The sequence below is a fragment of the Lepisma saccharinum genome, chromosome 21 (genome assembly GCF_977018435.1).
Source record: "Lepisma saccharinum chromosome 21, izLepSacc3.1, whole genome shotgun sequence".
NCBI lineage: Eukaryota > Metazoa > Arthropoda > Insecta > Zygentoma > Lepismatidae > Lepisma > Lepisma saccharinum.
The window spans coordinates 18,874,925-18,895,558 of NC_139249.1; the positions used below are offsets into that span (position 1 = coordinate 18,874,925).

The 20,634-nt window shown below is 39.2% G+C and overlaps 1 protein-coding gene across 3 annotated transcripts in view; it reads right to left on the reverse strand.

Annotated features, from left to right (window-relative positions):
• LOC146004335 (fibroblast growth factor receptor 4-like) overlaps nt 1-20,634 on the reverse strand; it is a 173,119-nt gene that overhangs the window by 109,764 nt on the left and 42,721 nt on the right. For all 3 annotated transcript variants that reach the window (XM_083143119.1, XM_083143117.1, XM_083143118.1), the window contains exon 2: nt 5,635-5,747. In XM_083143119.1, coding sequence (XP_082999245.1) covers nt 5,635-5,716 — 82 coding nt within the window. In that variant the 5' untranslated portion in view covers nt 5,717-5,747. The remainder of the gene's footprint in view (nt 1-5,634; nt 5,748-20,634) is intronic.

Consider the following 20,634-nt stretch of genomic DNA (forward strand, 5'->3'; position numbering starts at 1 on the left):
TTTTTTCCTAGTGTCCGAAGACGAGGCCCAACATAATATATGTTCATTTTGGGTCATTGTAGGCCAGAAAAAGGTGGGTTTTATTTGTCCTTTTTTGCCTTTTTCGGCGTTTTTTGGCTTATTGGTCCTTTTTTAGCTTTTTTTAGGTCTTAACGGCATTTTCTTGCAACTTCACCTTCTTTAGACTACGTTTTTACTGCCCATTCTCAATTCGAATCATCATCAGTTCATCACCTCTTAAACATCCTTTCTGTAGTAAAGAAATAAATAGATATATATTTGAACCATCCCTGAAACGAGAGAAAAACATTTCAACTTCCAAGTCCTAATAATCACACAAGATTTCATTTCAGTCACAGTAATTTATGTTAATTATTACAAGTACGTTGAAGGAACTTGATAATTTCAGACTGAAACTGTTTCTTGAGGGGGCATCACTATTATGGGGGAAAATATGCCTCCTCGCTTGCCCCTCCATGGAAATAATCCTGCGGACGTCCATGTTTGAACTAGGGATGGCCAGATCCGGATCCTGGCGGATCCGAAATCCGGATCCTGTTGGTTCCGGATCCTAAGGATCAGGATCCTAAAATTTTTCGGATCCGGATCCGTGGATCCGGAATTTTCAGATCCGGATCCATAACTTTCGGATCCGGATCCATAACTTTCGGATCCGGATCCATAACTTTCGGATCCGGATCCGGTACTTTTGGATCCGGATCCGGAATTTTCGGATCCGGATCCGGAATTTTCGGATCCGGATCCGTTTTGCCATCCCACATGCGCTTCTTTGGAAAGTAAGAATGTGCTTATAACATATTGTTACCTCCTAATATACTTATATGTATAATATACATACATACACACACATATATATAGTGTGTGTGTGCGCGTGCGCGATTTGTAATTAATTAATATACTTACAAGGGAGGTCTAAGTCTCCCCCTCCAATTTCCATGAAACTTTGCAAGTGTATAGAGCCCCCCTCAAATGTCAAGATGAGGAGAAATTGAAGTGGGATCTGACCTCGAAACCACGTTAATATGGCATAGGAAGAAACAGGCGGCATACGGCCCCTCTATACACCTACCAAATTTCATGGGAATCGGAGGGGGACACAGCGGTCAAATGATCCCCACTTCAATTTGTCCTCATGTTGACATTTGAGGCGGGTTTTGCCCCCTAAAACAGTTTTTTAGCCGAAACAAAAAAAAACACGTATTTCTTCCCTTGGGCCCCTCTATACACCTGCCACGTCTCATGGAAATCGGAGGGGAACACAGGGGTCAGATCCCCACTTCAATTTGTCCTCATCTTGACATTTGAGGCGGGTTTTGCCCCCTAAAACAGTTTTTTAGCTGAAACAAAAAAACACGTATTTCTTCCAATGGGCCCCACTATACACCTGCCACGTTTCATGGAAATCGGAGGGACACAGGGGTCAGATCCTCGCTTCAATTTTTCCTCATCTTGACATTTGAGGCGGGTTTTGCCCCCTAAAACAGTTTTTTAGCCGAAACAAAAAAAAACACGTATTTCTTCCCTTGGGCCCCTCTATACACCTGCCACGTCTCATGGAAATCGGAGGGGAACACAGGGGTCAGATCCCCACTTCAATTTGTCCTCATCTTGACATTTGAGGCGGGTTTTGCCCCCTAAAACCGTTTTTTAGCTGAAACAAAAAAACACGTATTTCTTCCAATGGGCCCCACTATACACCTGCCACGTTTCATGGAAATCGGAGGGACACAGGGGTCAGATCCTCACTTCAATTTTTCCTCATCTTGACATTTGAGGGGGTTTTGCCCCCTAAAACAGTTTTTTAGCCGAAACAAAAAAAACACGTATTTCTTCCAATGGGCCCCACTATACACCTGCCACGTTTCATGGAAATCGGAGGGACACAGGGGTCAGATCCTCGCTTCAATTTTTCCTCATCTTGACATTTGAGGCGGGTTTTGCCCCCTAAAACAGTTTTTTAGCCGAAACAAAAAAAAACACGTATTTCTTCCCTTGGGCCCCTCTATACACCTGCCACGTCTCATGGAAATCGGAGGGGAACACAGGGGTCAGATCCCCACTTCAATTTGTCCTCATCTTGACATTTGAGGAGGTTTTGCCCCCTAAAACCGTTTTTTAGCTGAAACAAAAAAACACGTATTTCTTCCATTGGGCCCCACTATACGCCTGCCAAGTTTCATGGAAATCGGAGGGGGACACTTAGATAACCTACTCGTTAGTCTTATACTTTGTAATTATATAACACTGCATATATTATAATGTTTTATTTTAATTTGTAAAACTGTAACTGTAGAACAATTGTATAATTTTTGTATAACATTTCTATCTTGTTATATGTGTTAAAGGTTTCATCCTGGGATACTACTTTACTATACCGGAGACACCTATCAATGATTTATTTCGCAATTTTTTACATTGCTAACGTACTATTCTGCATTTCGGAACATTTCTTTAGGTGAAATAATGAATTTCTAACGAAAATAATATCTATTTCTTACATTAACGAGTACTTACTGTTGTTCCTTATTTCCAACAAACCATCCACGGGTAGCCCCAAAAACCATTGATGCTAGCCCAAAAATTCACGATAGCCCCACGAACCATCACGGGGACGAGGTATGACTACTAGGTTAGGTTAGGCCTGTTAGGTTAGGTTCCATTAGCACTCCTTTCGTTCAATTTAGCATGTACGGACAATACGAGAGCGTATTGTGCTCTCGTGCAGAAAGCAAATGGTGGCAGCAGCAATAGCACATCGGAAATAGATTTTCGTAAAAAACCACATGCATTCGCATTACAATGGATCAACAACGCTACAAAAAATTATTTGCGTAAGTACTTTCTCCTGTAAATTTGAAGAAATCCGTCTCCGGTATAGTAAAGTGTTACCCATCCTGGAATGGAATGTCTCACATGTATGTGTGTTTTCATTTCCAATACATTCGAATGAATACATATTCGTTTCAATGGCATTTACAAAATCACCTCTGACATTTTATGTTAAACAAGTAAGATTATTTTTGTGCACGAGTGTGTTAGCCGATGCGTAGCAAAGTATTTTAGGAACAACACTTGAAAAAAATTCTTGTAGGACTAACTAATGAAAAATTTCTTTGTAATCGAAGATCATAATACCTTTTAAGGTGTGGTAATATTATAATGGGATTGAGATACGAAACTCTCGGATCCGGATCCAGATCCGGATTTTTCGGATCCGGATCCGTTTGGCCATCCCTAGTTTGTACCCCATATTTCAAAATTCAATTGTAAAATTATAGTAGGTGAGAGTGTTAACATAGCCTAAATTTAGTACAAATGAAGGATCGGAGATTGTAGCTCTGACCAAGAGCGCCGACTTTCCAAAATTTCTGTGGGTGCATATCAATGGCGGTTAGATCTGTAATTATCAAGTATTATATACTTTAAACAAGTTACATGCACAATGATTGCAAGAGGCAATGATATTATCAACACGTTACTAACAGAAAATACCACATTCATACAAATTAAAATTAAAAAAAATCTTCATAAATGCAAATAATTTTAATTATATTGCAGAAAGAACTATGCAAGGATTTTGTTGTGAACAGAAACTACAAAATGACTAACTTTATGTACCAAATAATAATAATAATAATAATAATAATAATAATAATCATGACATGTTAACTTTCAATACAAAACACATTCCTTCTTACGTCATTTGCACTGATGAATTTGTTTGCAATTTTGGTAATGTCAATATACTTCCATTGTTATTGTGGAGACTGCCTTTGACTTGGCCAGAGACAGGCAACGAAGGGGGGAATGTGTTGCTTGATTACTTTTGCACAAACACATTTGAAACAATTATGTTTTAGACGTTAGAAATTTTAACATCCACCTCAATGTTTTAATTGCTTATTATTTTTTGATAATGGCAAGTGAGAAATATTTATTTTATTTTGTTTTTACCAAACTAAAAATCTTGTGGGTGCGGCGCACCCACAAGATTATTTATGTGGGTGCTCGAGCCCCGGAGCACCCACGTAGTCGGCGCGCATGGCTCTGACTGTAGAGGGTTATAAGATATGAATAAATCACTTGACCTAATTCGTAAGTCGTAACACACGTAAATGCATCAAACAAATTTCTAAATGAATCTGTATCGAGAATCCACATTTGCAGTTCCCGACACAAAATGCTGCTTGCAATAAAAGGCTGTGTTTGAGAAACTCTTGACATTATTCTTCGACTTGGCACCTCTGACAACATTTTCCCGCTTCGTGCCAAGAACAAAAGATGGAGAACGTGTTGTTCTCGAAAACTGCACAAAACAAAACAGAAAGCCTCACTTTTCATAACTCTTCTCTTGGTTTTCGTCCCTCACAACTAACCTTTGCAATTCTCGGAAGGCGAATGAGAAAAGTGGGATGGAGTAACTTTTCGCGTTTCACCCAATCAATAAAAGTCGCTTTTATGCATGTCGAAGTGTGTGTGGTCTCTTCTTGTGATAAGTGCGCTTGAGCTCTCTTTCTGACGGCACTGCCACAAACTTTTGGTAACGAACAATGTTGCTAGGTCCTAGCTGTGCCATGCACCAATTTTCGTTGGAAACATCCGACTTTTACAAACCGAAGCTTAGCGACTGATGCGGATGTATTAACTAAAGATTTAATCATAGTTTAAGTCGTGTGCGCAAATATCAAATTTTGTGAAAATTTCATTATTTAAATATAATTAGATAACATTTTGCTCAAATATATAACAAAACTGCTATTACTTGCATTTAGCACGCTTAAATCTAGGTACAACACAATTGGGTAGAACAGAGAAAAATTTAACAAGGGTGCTGGACAGTGATGTGCGTCTACGCGTAAACAACGATAGTCTACATTCGACACGTAGACTACTTTATACACGTAGATTACGTAATCTATGTAAACAACATGGCGAAAGTTGATAACTTAGCAAAGGGCGCCGTGGAATTAAAAGAAAATTATACTGGGTATCAGTTGCTGATGTGTGAGGAGAACTTTACATACTCTTCCTTCCAAATTCGAACAATTTCTCACCTAGGAAGAAACCTAATATAGGAAATATTCTAGTGTTTTATGGGGAAAGACTCTTGCCTCACGACTGCCATCTGTTGTTGTTTCTTGCATACTATTTATCTTCTTCCATAGTTGATAATAGAAGAGAAGAGAAATTTTGTTGTAAATAGGATTCTTTTCATTTCTTTAGGAACCAATATAGTTGAATATGTCACTTTCCCTTCATGAAACCCTTGAAAATTAATTTTAATGCACGTTAGATTGTCTACGTAGTCTATGTAAACTACAACCCAATGTAATCTACGCGTAGATTACGTGTAGACAACGCATGTAGACGTAAACTTATAGTCTACGGCACATCACTGGTGCTGAAATAGCAGATGAGGGTACACAAAAATTCTCAGAAGTTTCAAGCATAATACAGTATTTAGCAGAGACGACATCATACAATGTCAGTAAAGAAAATATTTTTTTCTAAAAATTGGGAACGGCACGAAGGACAATACAATACGGCATTTCTACAGGGCCGTTATCCCATGCTCCCCCATTTAGATACGCCCCTGTAAACATTATAACTTACCGCCATCTTCCCTGGCAGGCAACGCCTCTGTGACAAGTACTAGCACTAAGCTGAGCGTGAGAAAACGACAACACAACCACATTTTGCTCAGTGCTTCTTCATCTGGCACAGTCCTACGGAAGAAGAAGAAGAATTACGTTACTACACATCGTTACATTTGCAATAAACATTACAAACTATCAAGCAGCTGCTCGTAATATTTACATAACTTCACACAGTTAGTTTTACAATTAGTTCAAACGCATATTTTAAATTTGACGAAACTAACTTTAGAAGTTATTTAACTTAGTTTAAAGAATAATAATAACCGATTAACAGTTGCAGTTAATTTCTTGACGTAGCAACTATCATCAGTTAACATTAAGTGTCAAATTCATTATTTTTAAGTATACTTACGTAATCATTTTGAAAACTGACTAAGAACTAATATCATTTCAAAAATAACAAGTCGCTTGCTAAATTGTTAATATGTGTAACACACACCGTGCATGACATACGCGTACTTACATAAACATAACATTTCCTCTCGAATGCAACTTTAAATATTTTTAAAAATATAATTGCAATTAACCAATAAAATATTTTACAATACTTAACAATCTCCTTCAAAAAGATCAACAATAAGTCTTAACAACAAAGCTTGCAAGTCAGAGAGGACTCAATGTCTTGTTTATATGTATTTTGAACGAACATTCTAATTCGCAAACATATGCTTCAAACAACTATATTGAACCCAACAATTTGTTTTGGGCTAATAATATCACTGTATCCAATAACGATTTCGACTTGGTACGGAAAATATGAAGTGCGAAGTTCAATCTGCAACAACAACTGACGATACGAGTTGAAATTTAAGTATCCTTGCTCCCTGAAGAAAACACTGCTACCGTTTTGTAGCAGTGGTCATTTTAATATATACACTAGCGCTACCTGCGCCCAGGGAACGAATTCGGGAGTATGGGTGACCATGAATATCAAAAACAAGGAGAGGCAGACGCGTGCATTACGCATGTATAAGCTTCTGTTGTCCCTCCATACATAATTCAACACCTGCTGTTCTGAGTATTGTGGATGGTTCGAACGTATAACTTCTGGTACAAAAAAGAGAAAGAAAAACACGATGACAAGCAAGATTCTGTCCGTAACCCTTTCCGCATCACAGATCTACTTCTGTATCTTTAATCGTGCCGCTCTTCTATGAGGGCGACTACCGCCTTCCGACCTCGTAAGTGAAAACAACAGTGTCCTACTACCATCATCATCATTTTGAAGGTGTGTGCACACCACGATCCTCAAATCTTTCCTGGAAGTTATGACAGCCACTGAAATTTTCCAGAGAATTTATTTCAATTAGTTACAATCACAATTCATTTTGCACCATAGTACAGTGGGATCCATGAGTATTACCGTGTAAATTGTCCATGACTGTTTTCAATATTTTTTTCTTATATCCTGTGTGTTTTTAAGCAATGGATTTTTATGTATGTTGGTGCAGAAGCTGTCAACAGATTATTTTGAGTTTTCTTTTAATTCTTGAAGCTCTTATTGGGTCAAATAAAGTGCACGAACATGGTGATGGACAATTTGAACGGTAATACTCATGGATCCCACTGTACAAATTATTCATACCCTCCATTGTAACACTGAAAACCTAAATTGATCAATTTAGCCTGCAATATCTTCTAGTCTGAACCATGTGTCAAATTACGTATACAGCATGAGCTCTAGGTGTGGTGCTTCGATCAAGGGTTGTGAAGGACTTGAAATGTACGAATTCGGGCTTCACTTTCGATCAAGCAAGAGAAGCATGGCTTTAATTGCGATCAAGCAAGACAAACATGGATTTAATTGCGATAAAGCAAGGCAATCAGAACGTTGATTGCGATAAAGCAAGAGAAGTAGGACTTTAATATCGATCAAGCAAGGCAAGCAGGACTTAATTGCGATAAAGCTAAGAAAGCCGGACTTTTAATTGCGATAAAGCCAGGCAAGCAGGGATTTAATTGCGATCAAGCAAGAAGTTGGACTTTATTAATCGATCAAGCAAGAAGAAGTATGGCTTTAATTTTGATTTGAGAAGCACTTCTTTAGTTACACAGGCATATTTTCATTCTTGCCAACATTCATTCACCTTCTGACGCAGTAAGAGTGGGTGAAAAACCGCGATTGAGAGAGGGAGCTCGCACTCAACAATCGCATGTCTTTCAAACCGATTCTGCTCCATAAGCCGAAACATGCGAAGAATCCCTTGCTCCCAAGAGGGAAGGAGCGATCCCATCTCACCCACATCCGCCGTGGCAGGACCTTTGATTGTTGCACAGAGTGAGTTACGGTTAAAAGGTTTAATTGCCGTGTAAATTAATCGCATTCCTTTTCGGAACACTTTCATTCAGCTCGAGGCGAGGGTATCCGTCTTCGTTGTGTCCGAACAGGCGAACAAATGAGGATCGTGCGGCGCACCTGCTGTGCGGAACACGGCCTCAAAGGGGGTAAAAAGCGACCCGGTCTAATGTGCGAGGAACGTCCTTTGTTTCTCGGTTACAAAACATTTGGAAGAAGGGGTCAGATACCTTGAGATTCTTTCTAAACTGTTTGTTGGTGTTGAAGTGGATTGTATACAGGACAAATCTACCTGAAAGACCGGCAATTGTCGTGCAATAATGGATCCCTTGCAGTTTTGGGGAACGACTTTATTCGACTTCAGCTGGCAAGGGAGGGTAACACGACACTGAAGGGTCATTGTCTGATAATGTGTGTAAGAGAAGAATATACTGGGCGAGGGATATAAAAAAAAACATGTTGTACTCTATTGGGATGGGGTGAGTGTGAGAAACGGGAGGTAGAGTAAGTACAGTAGAAAACCAAATCAGAGAGAGACTGCTGGACATAGACAGACAAGAATTACTAGCCGACTGCCAGACGAAGACTTCACTAATGAACCAACTGAAATGAAGGGAATGGGACAACGCAAGATACATAAATTTAGTAGGCAAAAAAGAAAGGGGAGAGTAGCATGGTTCAGACTGGGGGTTGGAAACAAGTAAAAATGAAGAATGAAGCAGGGGAAACGATATGCTCTTTGTGCGGAGAGGGAGAGACGAACGAGCATCTGCTCTCTGCCTGTCCCTCTACGCGTGAACAAGTGGGTTAAGAACGTAACAGGGAGGGAAATAATGGAAGTGGTAGAAGATAGAAGAGGAATCATAAGTGAGATAGTGCAACGAGTGGGGAGATATTTGTGGGAAGTGAGAGAACGACGAGGAAAGGCGATAGCGGATACCGATAAGAGCGAAGAAACCGCACAAATTAACCTCAGCTTATAATACGTGGACTGTTGAACCAGCATTGTGCAATATATATATATGTTTGTTTTTGTTTCATATTTTCAAACATGTGTCAAAAGAATAACCAATATGAATCAACATGTAGTGCGTACAGCCAACGGCTCGCACATAGAAGTTCAAATAATTTCGGTACACGAAGGTTATTCAATTAAATCTTATACTTAGGGACAAGTGTATATATATACTGGACCTACAGTTTAAAATAGGGGGTGACACCCTCTAGAATTGATCTCCAGGGAGGGCTCACGGGATATCAAGTGAGGCTTTGTAAACCAATTCCATTTTTCAAAAATTTAATAGCATAAAATTTATAAATATCACACAAATACTACATTTTTTTACATCTTTTAAAATTTCTCTTGAAGTGTTAATTGACTGGTACTGGAATCATCCCTTACACACTCCATACTGCTTTAGGTGATACGGATTTGCATGATGACACTCACAGATGTCTGTCTAAATGAAGGTTGCAACAGGGACAGTCAAGGTACAGATAAAGAAGCGCCCCTGTGAAAGAACTTACGAAGGCTAGATAATCTTCTAAATACTTGCAGCTACTTATACTTGTGCTCATAAACAAGATGAGCGAATGTAATAGATGCTGTTCATGTTCTGTGGATTTATCCTTAAATTTGTGAGCTGTCTCCATTTTGACCCTTCACTGCAAACAAATCATACAAAATAGTCAAGGGGGGGGCTCACGGCAGTTCCAGGGGGGATCAGCCCCACTAGCCCCTGCCTCGCTACGGGCCTGTGACACCCAGGCCCGTAGCTAGAGGGGGGGCAGGGGGGGCAACTGCCCCCCCCTGAGAGCCTGCTTTGCCCCCCCTGTGAAAAATACAGAACACATTCCTACCTGGAATTCTCACAAATCTTTACAATTATATCATGTGTTACTCTAACAACATAACAAAGACACTTATTGATTTTGTGATTTATTAGGGTGTATGGGATTCCGTATAATGTCGTATCAGAATTGGGGGAAAAAATTCCCTTCCAAATTCAGACTTCGGGTAATGATTTCGCAATTTTCAGTATCTAGAACAGTTGTGACATTTTGAGTAGTCTTGTATTAAAGGTAACCTAATGTGTTCGGATGTTTTTCTTGAATGTGTTGCCCTGAACTTGGAACTGCTTACATTTTTATTTCCAAAGTCTACCTTTTGGTAATAGTGATTCATGTGGTAGAGAGAGGGAGTGGATATTTGAGTTTTGTTACTTAGCGTTGCTTTTCTGCCTCATCTAGCTTATCGCAACAATGAGTGATGACGTGAAATTGATGAAGAGACACTCATATACAGTGCCGCAAATACAGGGGGCAGGGGGCATTGTCCCCTCCCCCCGACATTGGACGGAAGTCCATTCAAGGGGAAGCAAACATTGAAGTAAAAAAACAAGACTAGGAGAATCTAAGAATAGCAGGACAATTGGATACTCATGATGGAATTAGTTTCTACGTGTTCCTTGAATTTTTCTTTCAAATTTTATACAAATAAAAAAACATTTCGTAAAATTTTCTTGCTTGCTTCGCTCGCAATGTCTCCTTTTCTTATAGAACAAGTTCAAAGCCATAAATAGCTGTGGGGCGACGGGAGTCGGCCCTGGCAGCCAAACGATACATATGAAAAAAAAGAAATCTTAAAGAGAGTACCATGGCGCCCCGCCCTATTAAAACAATTTCTTTCTATGAAACTTAATATGAAATATTAATGATGACACTGTAATCCAAGAAGTCATTGATCAATCAAGGGATTCCTATTTGTTTGTCAGGTGTCAAAACGTGTATTTCAAATAGCAATATAATACTGAACAATTCACGCAATATTTTGCAAAATGGTTAACGTAACCAGTAGGCAAACATTGTCTGTAGTGATGCAAGAGTCTCCCCTTTGAAGGAAATAGAGTCCGTGGTGAACTAATGTGAATTAATGTTTTAGCAAGTACAAAAATGTATTACGAATTTTTACAGAATTCATCAAAGTGTAGATAATATGTAACAATTATTATTTAATTAATTCGATTCTTCTTGCATAACACAACACAATGGTGTTGTTGGATTCTCGTTAGATTCCTTTGTGCGTAAAGATCTTGCATACTGAAAACTAGAAAAAATCATTATGAAGCATGATTTATAAAGGGCTCCCTTAATCAGTTCTGCAGAGAGGCCCAAAGCTGTTGGTACATATTAATCATCTATTAACATTATCGACCTGTAAATATCAAGTAGATACAGTCCCTATGAGCCTATTTATGTTAAACTTTATATTCTTTGCCAATCTGGAAAAGTCATTATCGTAATATTGCTATTTGATGTTGCTCGAAGTTTTTTTTTTTTGTTCGTTGCAGTTTCAAGATATCATCCCTTTTCTGTTACTATCTCTTTTGAGGGAGGGGGCAAGTGCTTCTATGTACCCTGCCAATGCGACACAATATATTAAAAATTTGCCCCCTCTAGGATTGACTTCGCCCCCCCTACAAAGAATTCCTGGCTACGGGCCTGGTGACACCCTGGCATGGAAGCAGTGGCAGGGAGAGACCGTTTGGGCTTAGCGAAGCAGTACACACTGCTGGAAAGGCTGTTAGAGGGAGATTATTTCCATAACATCTTTGGCTGTTATGCATTTGAAGCTTCGGAACGAGTCACAACTCTCGAAGCAGCCAATCAATGAAGCGAGCCGCTGACGTCAACTCAACCCAGAACCTATAGCTAAGCACCCTGCTCAGGCTCTTAACGCCCACTAGGCTCGCTAGACAGACTCGCGTAGTCTGCTGGAGATGTTCCAAAAGTAATTCGACTCCTGTAGTCGCTCCTCCCTCCCACGTAAAACCGTTCCATTGCACATGTCCATTGGTCGAGCCCTGTTGAGTCACTACTTGCGCCGAGACTTGCTTTCGTTCGCTTTCTCCAGAGATACCCGAACAGAGTATAGTGCACTGTTTGTCAACCGCCGCGCCGCGAGAGGTTCTTCTGAAGTTTGCGACTTGCAGCCCGATCTGACAACCTCATGGTCTTTGTTCGTGTTCGCCAGCGATAAAGAGGAAATTCGTTCTCGCCAGTGTTGGTGAGAAGTCAAAGCAGCTGAGAGGGGAGTGTCATGTTCTCGGGTTAGGCCCGGAAGGGTAAAGGGACTTGCAGCCCGAGCTGGCAACCATCTGGAAAGATAGCCTTTAGTTTGGGTTTCCACTGCGATAACAGAAGATGCTCTCGCGACGGTGGAGGTGAGCGATCAAAATGATCTAACGGGGGGGGGGGGGGGCTTGCTTCCCACCTCCAAATTTGGAGGTTGACGGACGGGCATCACGGTCAATAGAATATTTCGCAGTGACAGCCCACAGTTTGCCTACACCCTGATGCATCGTCTACCTTCCATCTCCCCCCTCCCCCACCAATTTAGCTCGGGAGGAAGACTTTGTGACAGAAAATAGGTAGAAAATTGAGGGTCACAAATAAAACAAGAGCGCTACTGTCCGTAGTCGTCGAATTTTCTGACATTTTCAAATATAAAGTGTTGAACCCATTTCGTAGGTTCAACCATTGTGAGAGAAATTCCAACGAAATTTCAAAACTGCAAAAGTACAGATACATACACTGAACTTTCAAAACTGGCCTTTCACGATGGCGTGGTGATTACGTCGACGCCTTGTAATCAAGGGGTACCGGGTTCAATACCCGGTGGAGGCACGTAGTGGTTCGGATCCCACTTTAAACTGTAGATTGAGTCCCGATTAGCCTATCTGTGCATAAATTGGTCTTAAAAACAAACTAAAAAACGAAAATAGCATAATTTCCGAGTTTAAAACTTGGTACGGAATCCGTGGGGCACTTTCCCCCAACCAAAAAGTATGTCCTAAAAATTCCCCCTACCAAAAATTTCCGGGGGGGAGGAAACGAAGAGATGCGGTTAGTTTTGACTTCAAATATGTATTGCTAAGGATAATATCGAAAGCACACACAAAGAACGAAGGAAAATTAATGTCTGTCTCTGTGTTTATGCGTGTTGCGTACTTTATCTCTCTCTATCTTTCTCTCGATCATTTTAAAGAGAGAATTTACAGATCTACACCAATAATAATGTATGCACAACGAAAACAAATACAAGTATGAAATATAATTGATTTATATTTGTAGTACACAGAAACTAAACAAAAACTTACACAAAATGAATGTTTCAACTATTTTGTAATTTATTGACATTTCAACCAGTTGGTAAATATACTTTATAAAATATAAAAGTAACAAATATATTATTTCATAAATATATCTTTTAATAATAAATATATTTTATTTAAATACTATCTGATTACCCGACGTTGCCCGGGTATTTATTTATCCCAATCTTCTATTAGACAGGAAAATAATGAATTCTAACTATAGTGTAAAATGAACTTGGAGTTGAACGGCATTGGGAGTGTCACTATTCATCGCAGCGCCCCCGAAAGCTATTGATTCCACACTAATATCGGTCGTTTTCGATTATTTTTACATTGCACCCCCTTCCATATGTGTACCAAGTTTGGTTGCAATTGCTCCAGGCGTTCGAGAGTTACGCCGGAACAAACATACATACATATATACACACATACATCCATTTATATATAGGTATATTGTTTGTTTGATTTGCTATTTTGCTTCGCTTTTTGTGCCACTTTTGGCTAATTTGCGAAGATGGGGATGAGTGATGATGTGATGAAATTGATGAATGGACACTCACAAACATCCATGCCCAGGCCAGGATTCGAACCCGGGATACCCTGACGTTGTAGCACGATGTGCTAACCACTACGCCACGGAGGCCGCCATTTTTATATATATAGAAGATAGAGTGACATAAATACATAAATGTTTACCCCCTAATGATTCAATGATTTCCCATCCTGGTTTAAATTTAAACATCACATTTTCTTATCGGTAAGTTGGCAATGCTGCTGCTATCGCCGATTTCAAAGATTCCGAATGGGAAAGGAATGAATATGAATTCATGTATACACTGCGTATCATGGCAAGGACGGCTGGTGACCGGTTCTCTGCTTGTTGAGAGAGGTCAGGGTAAGAAACATGTGAACGGGCAAAGCCGGTTTTCTCCCCAGCGCCCAGAAAGGGACGTTTTGATACGCCCACGGATTTCCTTCCTTCCCATTGACAAGTTCAAGGCTACGTCTACAGAATGGAAATCTTTCAGAGAGGAAACGCCCTCCTGTGTGAGCTAGGAGGAGGTTGGTGTATACAAAAAGTAATTATTTTGAACTGAAATAATCCTATTAAAAATACACACGCACAGGTCCACAATGTTTACTTCTGTCAATACCCTTCTTACCTTACGTTATTGATCGAAGAATGCTAATTTGGTATACCACACAACTGGAACTCTAATATGAAACATATACATATTGTTTATGTATACGATGTTGGGGTATTTAGAACCAGCAAAATGAATAGATGTTCATTTTCTACTTAATACAAACCTAGTCATTAATCTAAGGACTATGAACCAGGTTCTAAGTCCGGGTATAGTATGGAATAGTCAGAAAGCTAGAGATTATGAAACAGTATCACATTATCTATTCCATATAAAGACGTAGCTGATTGCAATAAGGTGTTAGAATCGTTTAGGTTGGTGTGGTATTTTTTTTCCATCTACACCTCAAAACTTCAGTGAAACAAATGAATCCATGAAGCGCAACAATTTGTAAAAAATAGAAGAAAAAGGACAAGAACTTGATATGTCTAACCTACTACGTAAGAAATATACATAAAATAACAGAAAGTAATAACTTTTCACAACGAAAATAAACTTGTTACGAGTAAGTTGAGCTGGAGTGAGGCCCCAGAATAGGCATAAAAGTAAGTTTTCAGATACCTTGCAGAACAGATCAGTCGATAACCTTACTTACCCACAGTTTGCAAACTGATAAAAATTAATAATTACAGTTTATATTAAGTTTTGGAACAATATCGTATCATCGGTCAAAAATATTGTAAGAGTTTGTGACAATTCCGTTCAATGCGGTGATTCAACAGAACTCTCTGAAACACATTCAACACGATAGCTTGATACATGGTCCTACACGTACTGCTACAACATCCATTACATTAAATCAAGCGCGTCGAGACGTTGCTAAACTAACATATGCCTTTTGGATTTCCTCCCCTACCCTGAGGTAGATTGCGAGGGAAGATGTTTGGCTGCGGGGAACGAAGAAAACAGACGATATAGCCCGTCTTTTCCCTTGCCAATGTAAACACATGAGAGTTCCTCGTGTGTTTACCAGAGGGTGCCACACAGCGGTTCAGTTTTCTACGAGGAGGTGGCTGCTGTAGTTTTATTCGTGTGAATCACAGGAGGTTTATTATTAACTTCTCGACGATGAAAATATAAATAAGATCGTCTAAAACTGTGCTCTTATAGGTATTAGGTGCTTATTGCACAAAAGCTTAATGATGTTTAGTAAATTATTAAAGCGATGTTAAGTAAATATTTTGCAATGTATAATTTGTGATCTTAAGTCTTCACAGTGGTGGTGGAGGCAGACATTTTAGTGAAATTCAAATATCTTCAAACATATATTTGAATATATACAATAATATATAATGAACACAGATTGCCATTATTGAATACACTGTGTTCACAATTCGGCATTTGAACTTTTCTTCGCTTTTGGTTGTCTACCTCCGACCTTCGTGCTTGGAGTGGTTATCCCGGGTTCGAATCCCGGACTGGGCATGGTTCTTTTGTGAGTATTCCTTCATCAATTTTATCATATCATCACTCTTCGTGATTAGCCGAAAGTAGCAGAAAGCGAAGTAAAATATAAAATAAATTATTCAATCAACCTCTTGGGCTAATCACGAAGATGACCATGAAGATTTGATTAAATAGATGACGAGACAAGCACAACGATACGTCCCATGTCTTATCACGTTACGCTAACCACTCCGCCACGGAGTACTTATGTAAACAAATACTACACACAACAGCAATGATATACGTCTGCATCTTCGAATTTAGGATCCTCTGGATTCTAAAGAAGCATTAGCGCATTTCGCTGTTACGTTTATCATGGAAGTACACTAGCTTTTGCCTATATTAATAGTGAAATTTCTAATAAGGTTCTACAACAAAGTGAAAATTGTAGAGAGACAACCTGCCCCATGGTTTCAATATTCATTCACATGAAACTTCTCGAAAGTTGCGGCACAGGGTTTGTCGGAATGGCCACACACCAGCCTGACAAATGAAGTGAGACAAATGATTGTAAATGACAAGCATTTCCCATCGTAGAAATAATACATCTTTTTAACGAAGACGGAGTTAGAAATCTTGAAAGTCACTGGAATTACGTAACAGACTCACGAATAATTTTGTTTGTGACTGCAGTTGTACAATGTGTAACCAAATAAATGTGCTCAAAAGCTTCCCAAGTATCTACCATAGATGAAAAATAAAAATATTTACTTCAAGTATGCAGAAGGGAAGTAGTTACAGCGGTTGCTTCAAATATTGTCTCATTCCTTCCTATTTTACAGCAGGCTGAGAAGTGTTGACGTAACAAACCAAACATTCTGCATAATTATACAAACGTACCGATGTGGCGTTTCATTTACACGTTCAGAAACATCCCGTCATTGTCTTGTACAAAGCACATACTTACACACAAAAATAGTATTGTAGGCACATTGTGTTACATGTGTAAAAGAAAAAAAGTCGGGGAAGGGAGCTGAAGTGTACTCTATTGTCCACAGTGAGTTTTCTCCTTTAATCCAGTTCCAGTCGAACTGGCCAGGTCCCTTGGGACAAAGGGTTAACCGTTGTTTGATGGTCGTTTTCTCCTTGGACCCTTGAAAGTTTCTTTTCCTGCACGTGACTCCAAACTAGGGTCACTTCGAAGCAAGTCGTAAACCAGGATCGTTAATTAACTCGCAGTAACCATCCATCAAGCCCCACGTCAGAGTCCAGAAGCAAGTTTGTCCTGAACAAACGCTCAAAACAGCAGTTGTCCATTCAAGAACAAAACGTGTGCAAGGGCAAATCTACCAAAGCTAGCTAGAGCTTCTGTTGTGACTGTGGGTTGATTTTTTGTAAGATGGTTCAGTTCTTGCTCGGAATATGCTTCTGGCAGCTGCAACACACTGACCACATCACCTTCTTTCAGTAACCCCCACCCTCTTGGCTTAGCGACAGGGTGTAATGAGCTCACTGCAAGGAGTGAAAGAAAGCAAAACATGGGAACCAAAAATCAAACTGAAATCTACAAATTTTCCTCAGGAACTACTCGTTAAGTGATAATGTTGTCACACAACATTATCTGCAACACGAGAACGATCTTTATCATAGTTTCTGGTAATAAAGAATCCAGGAACATGTTTATACAATTTAATACTTGTAAAACTATGTTAATTTTTTAAAATTAGGTTATGACAATAAGTATTAATGTAACAACCTTGCAACTTTAGAGAAATTATGGCATTACTGGGTACAGTGGGATCAATGAGTATTACCGTGAAGAAAACTGTCCATGACTATTTTCATTAATTTTTTTCTTCCATCCTGTGTGTTTTTAAGCGATGGGTGTTTATGTATGCTGATGCAGAAGATGTCAACAGCTTTCCTTTGGAATGCTATTAGCAACACAAATCTGTTCAAACCGCTCCGAATCAATGTTACCTTTATCCACATCGAAAGGTTCCAGAATCTGTCCTTGAATCCCATATATATTCGCCAAATTGCTGCGTTACCAACTATGGTAATATAATAAATCATGTGGGTTCGATTTTATACAAAATAAGGTATATATTCAGAATATCGGAAGTATCTCCGATTACTTTAAAATCCGGCATACTCACTAATTTTGACATCGTAATCACGAATCTGCAGTTAAAAATTGGCGGTCACGTCTACAAATTGCAAAATAAGCTTGTCAATTACCGCTATGCAATAACATGGGAACCATGTTTCTGATATGAAGACGTCTTCCTTTCCGCACAACGGTCTTGCTACCGTAGTCATTACACAACGTTGCTCAAGTTGCATGGAGCGTTCATTTGCATGTGAGAAAATGGCGTCTTGCGAAAGTTGAAAAATATGTTTACCCCACGAACCATTCACGTAAGGTAAGGTCAGGTTAGGTTAGGTTAGGCAAGCAATTTCTAGACGTGACCGCCAAATTTTAACTGCAGATTCGTGATTACGAGGTCAAAATTAGTGAGTATGCCGAATTTGAAAGCAATTGAAGATACTTCCGGTATTCTGTATTTGATCCCAAAATAATAATTTAATCCATAACTAAAAATAATACAACATGGCTAACTCCATGCTTGACAATCCAAAACAATTGAACATCATCTATATTCAAAGATATAATAACATCATAGATGTTTCGCAATCTAGCTACTGCAGTTTTGAGTTTTCTTTAATTCTTAAAGCTCTTATTGGGTCAAATAAAGTGCACGAAAATGGTGATGGACAATTTGCACGGTAATACTCATGGATCCCACTGTACAGTATACAAGTTTAAAACCAATGTTATTTTACGTTACTTTTTTTTTATTTCGTTCTGATGACATACTTAATGTTGCGAGTAATGGTTTTGTCTGTGAAAAGACCGACTATATACAATACACTTAATGTGCTAAAAAGTTTTCTGTTTTAATGACGATACAATTTTAAATAAGATGTTCCTAGATGCATTGAGGCAGACAGCGGCGATCTTCAGTGAAATTCCAACGTTTATCACCACAGACTATTTCGGGGTTTGGATCAAGGTCAGAACTCAGCAATTGAAAGGCGGACTGAAACGCTGCGAAAGCACTTCAGCGCCACTCACGGAAGACTGAACGCTGGCCTATGTGCGAGATTGTGATTCGCTACACTTCCAGCACCGAATATGGATTCGAGCTGCAGTAAGAGTTTTTGAAGGTATCGTAAATTTCAACTCGTGTGAGCATATGATGAAACCGTTGAACATTCAATATGTTCTAGCGACTTATAGGTGTCCATAGATTGCGACAGAAATCTCTAGAGTGAAATATTTGTTATTATGGGTGCCGACGAGGGGAGTGAGGGGGACATGTCCGTCACCCGAAGATATCATAAATATGTAATATATATATCTTATTATTTTTAATTCAAACAATTTATAAATGTAATCTGGCATTTCACTTCAAATTTGTTGAAGTCTTTAAAGACCAAGATTCTCTATAAGTTTTGTTGATCTCGGCAACATCAAGTACAAAAACTAGTGACAATGCAGTATTATAACCTTTTTTTCCCATGCCAGGGAAGATTGTGTTATTTTGACATACTGGAAGTAATACCGTAAAGGAAGCCAAATGTTCTCGCTACAGGTCATTACTGGTTCGAGCCCCATGAACATTGTTATTGCTTTGTGAGTGCAAAATACAGCTACAAAACGTGTGTAAGAGCAAGTCAAATCTGGACACCTGCTGCTTCGTCGTCTTTTTTTTTTTTTTTTTTTTTACAAATCGTAAAAAATTACAGGTTTTCATTTTCCACACTGGAAGGACGAAAGTCTGAAGCATGTGCAAGGGGCTGCTATCTAAGAACTCTCCATTCGAATTGCGTGAAAATTTCTTTTCCTCATCGGTTACGCCATCAATCATTCGAACTAACCTAGCGCCACAGAAATACGTGGCAAAGATTGTATTTATGACTTATGTTACATCAACAAACGAAATGATAAAAAAAAAGCGTATATGAGGCCGTTATCCTCATTTTCTAATTAGTAATAAACTTACGGGAAGAACAAAAACATGTGCAAGGGGTAAATAAACATCCTTGAGAATATGCATAAATATATACATGCTCACTTTCTATAAAACATCTAACCACTGCTTCAGCATCAACGCCAAAGCAACAAACTGAATGTTAACTAAAAAGCCGCGCTTATTCCAAGCGGTATTGTGGCAAATTATCCACCACCTGAGTGCGTAATTGACACACAATCAGATGATGTGTAAATTGCAACAGCTAACTGGAAACACAACCAGTACACAGCATAAGGTTCGTGAATGGGAAGTGTAAAATTGCTTCTTGTCACAGCTAAGACATGGACAAAAACAAGGACCAGTTGTTTACACTCGCAAACAGCACACGAGCAGTACCATATGCATGCAACGAAGCGAGAGGACAAACAGTCGGCGGGAGAAACTGGATACGCATATCACCGAGGGGGAAAGTGGAATATGTTATCATAACGTGATACTGTAGTTTTGAGAGAAATGTGGAAATGCATCTGGCACAGTTTACACTGAATTGAATCCGTGATGCTAATTTGAGCTTCCATGGTGTTGTGAAAGCACGAGGGAAACTGCCAAAAGCGAAAAAGCGTGCGTGCATTAATTTTACCTCACAGAGAGACAACTTGTTTCGAGGACAATGCCTGCGCCATTTGTAAAGCACCGACAGCTACCTTGTTCCTCAAGAACTCGCTCTCACAATGTGTCTATATCTCCTTTTGTGTGTCCACTGAGTCATGCTTACGCAATAAACATATGTTCTACAATCTTCACGTAACCATTATTCTCATCTCATTCCATAGTTATTTTTCACAGAGACAAACAACCAACCATAACATAAAATGAGTATATTCCCTACGTGTTACAAGTACACATTTCGAAATAAAATTACAAGTGTTGTGT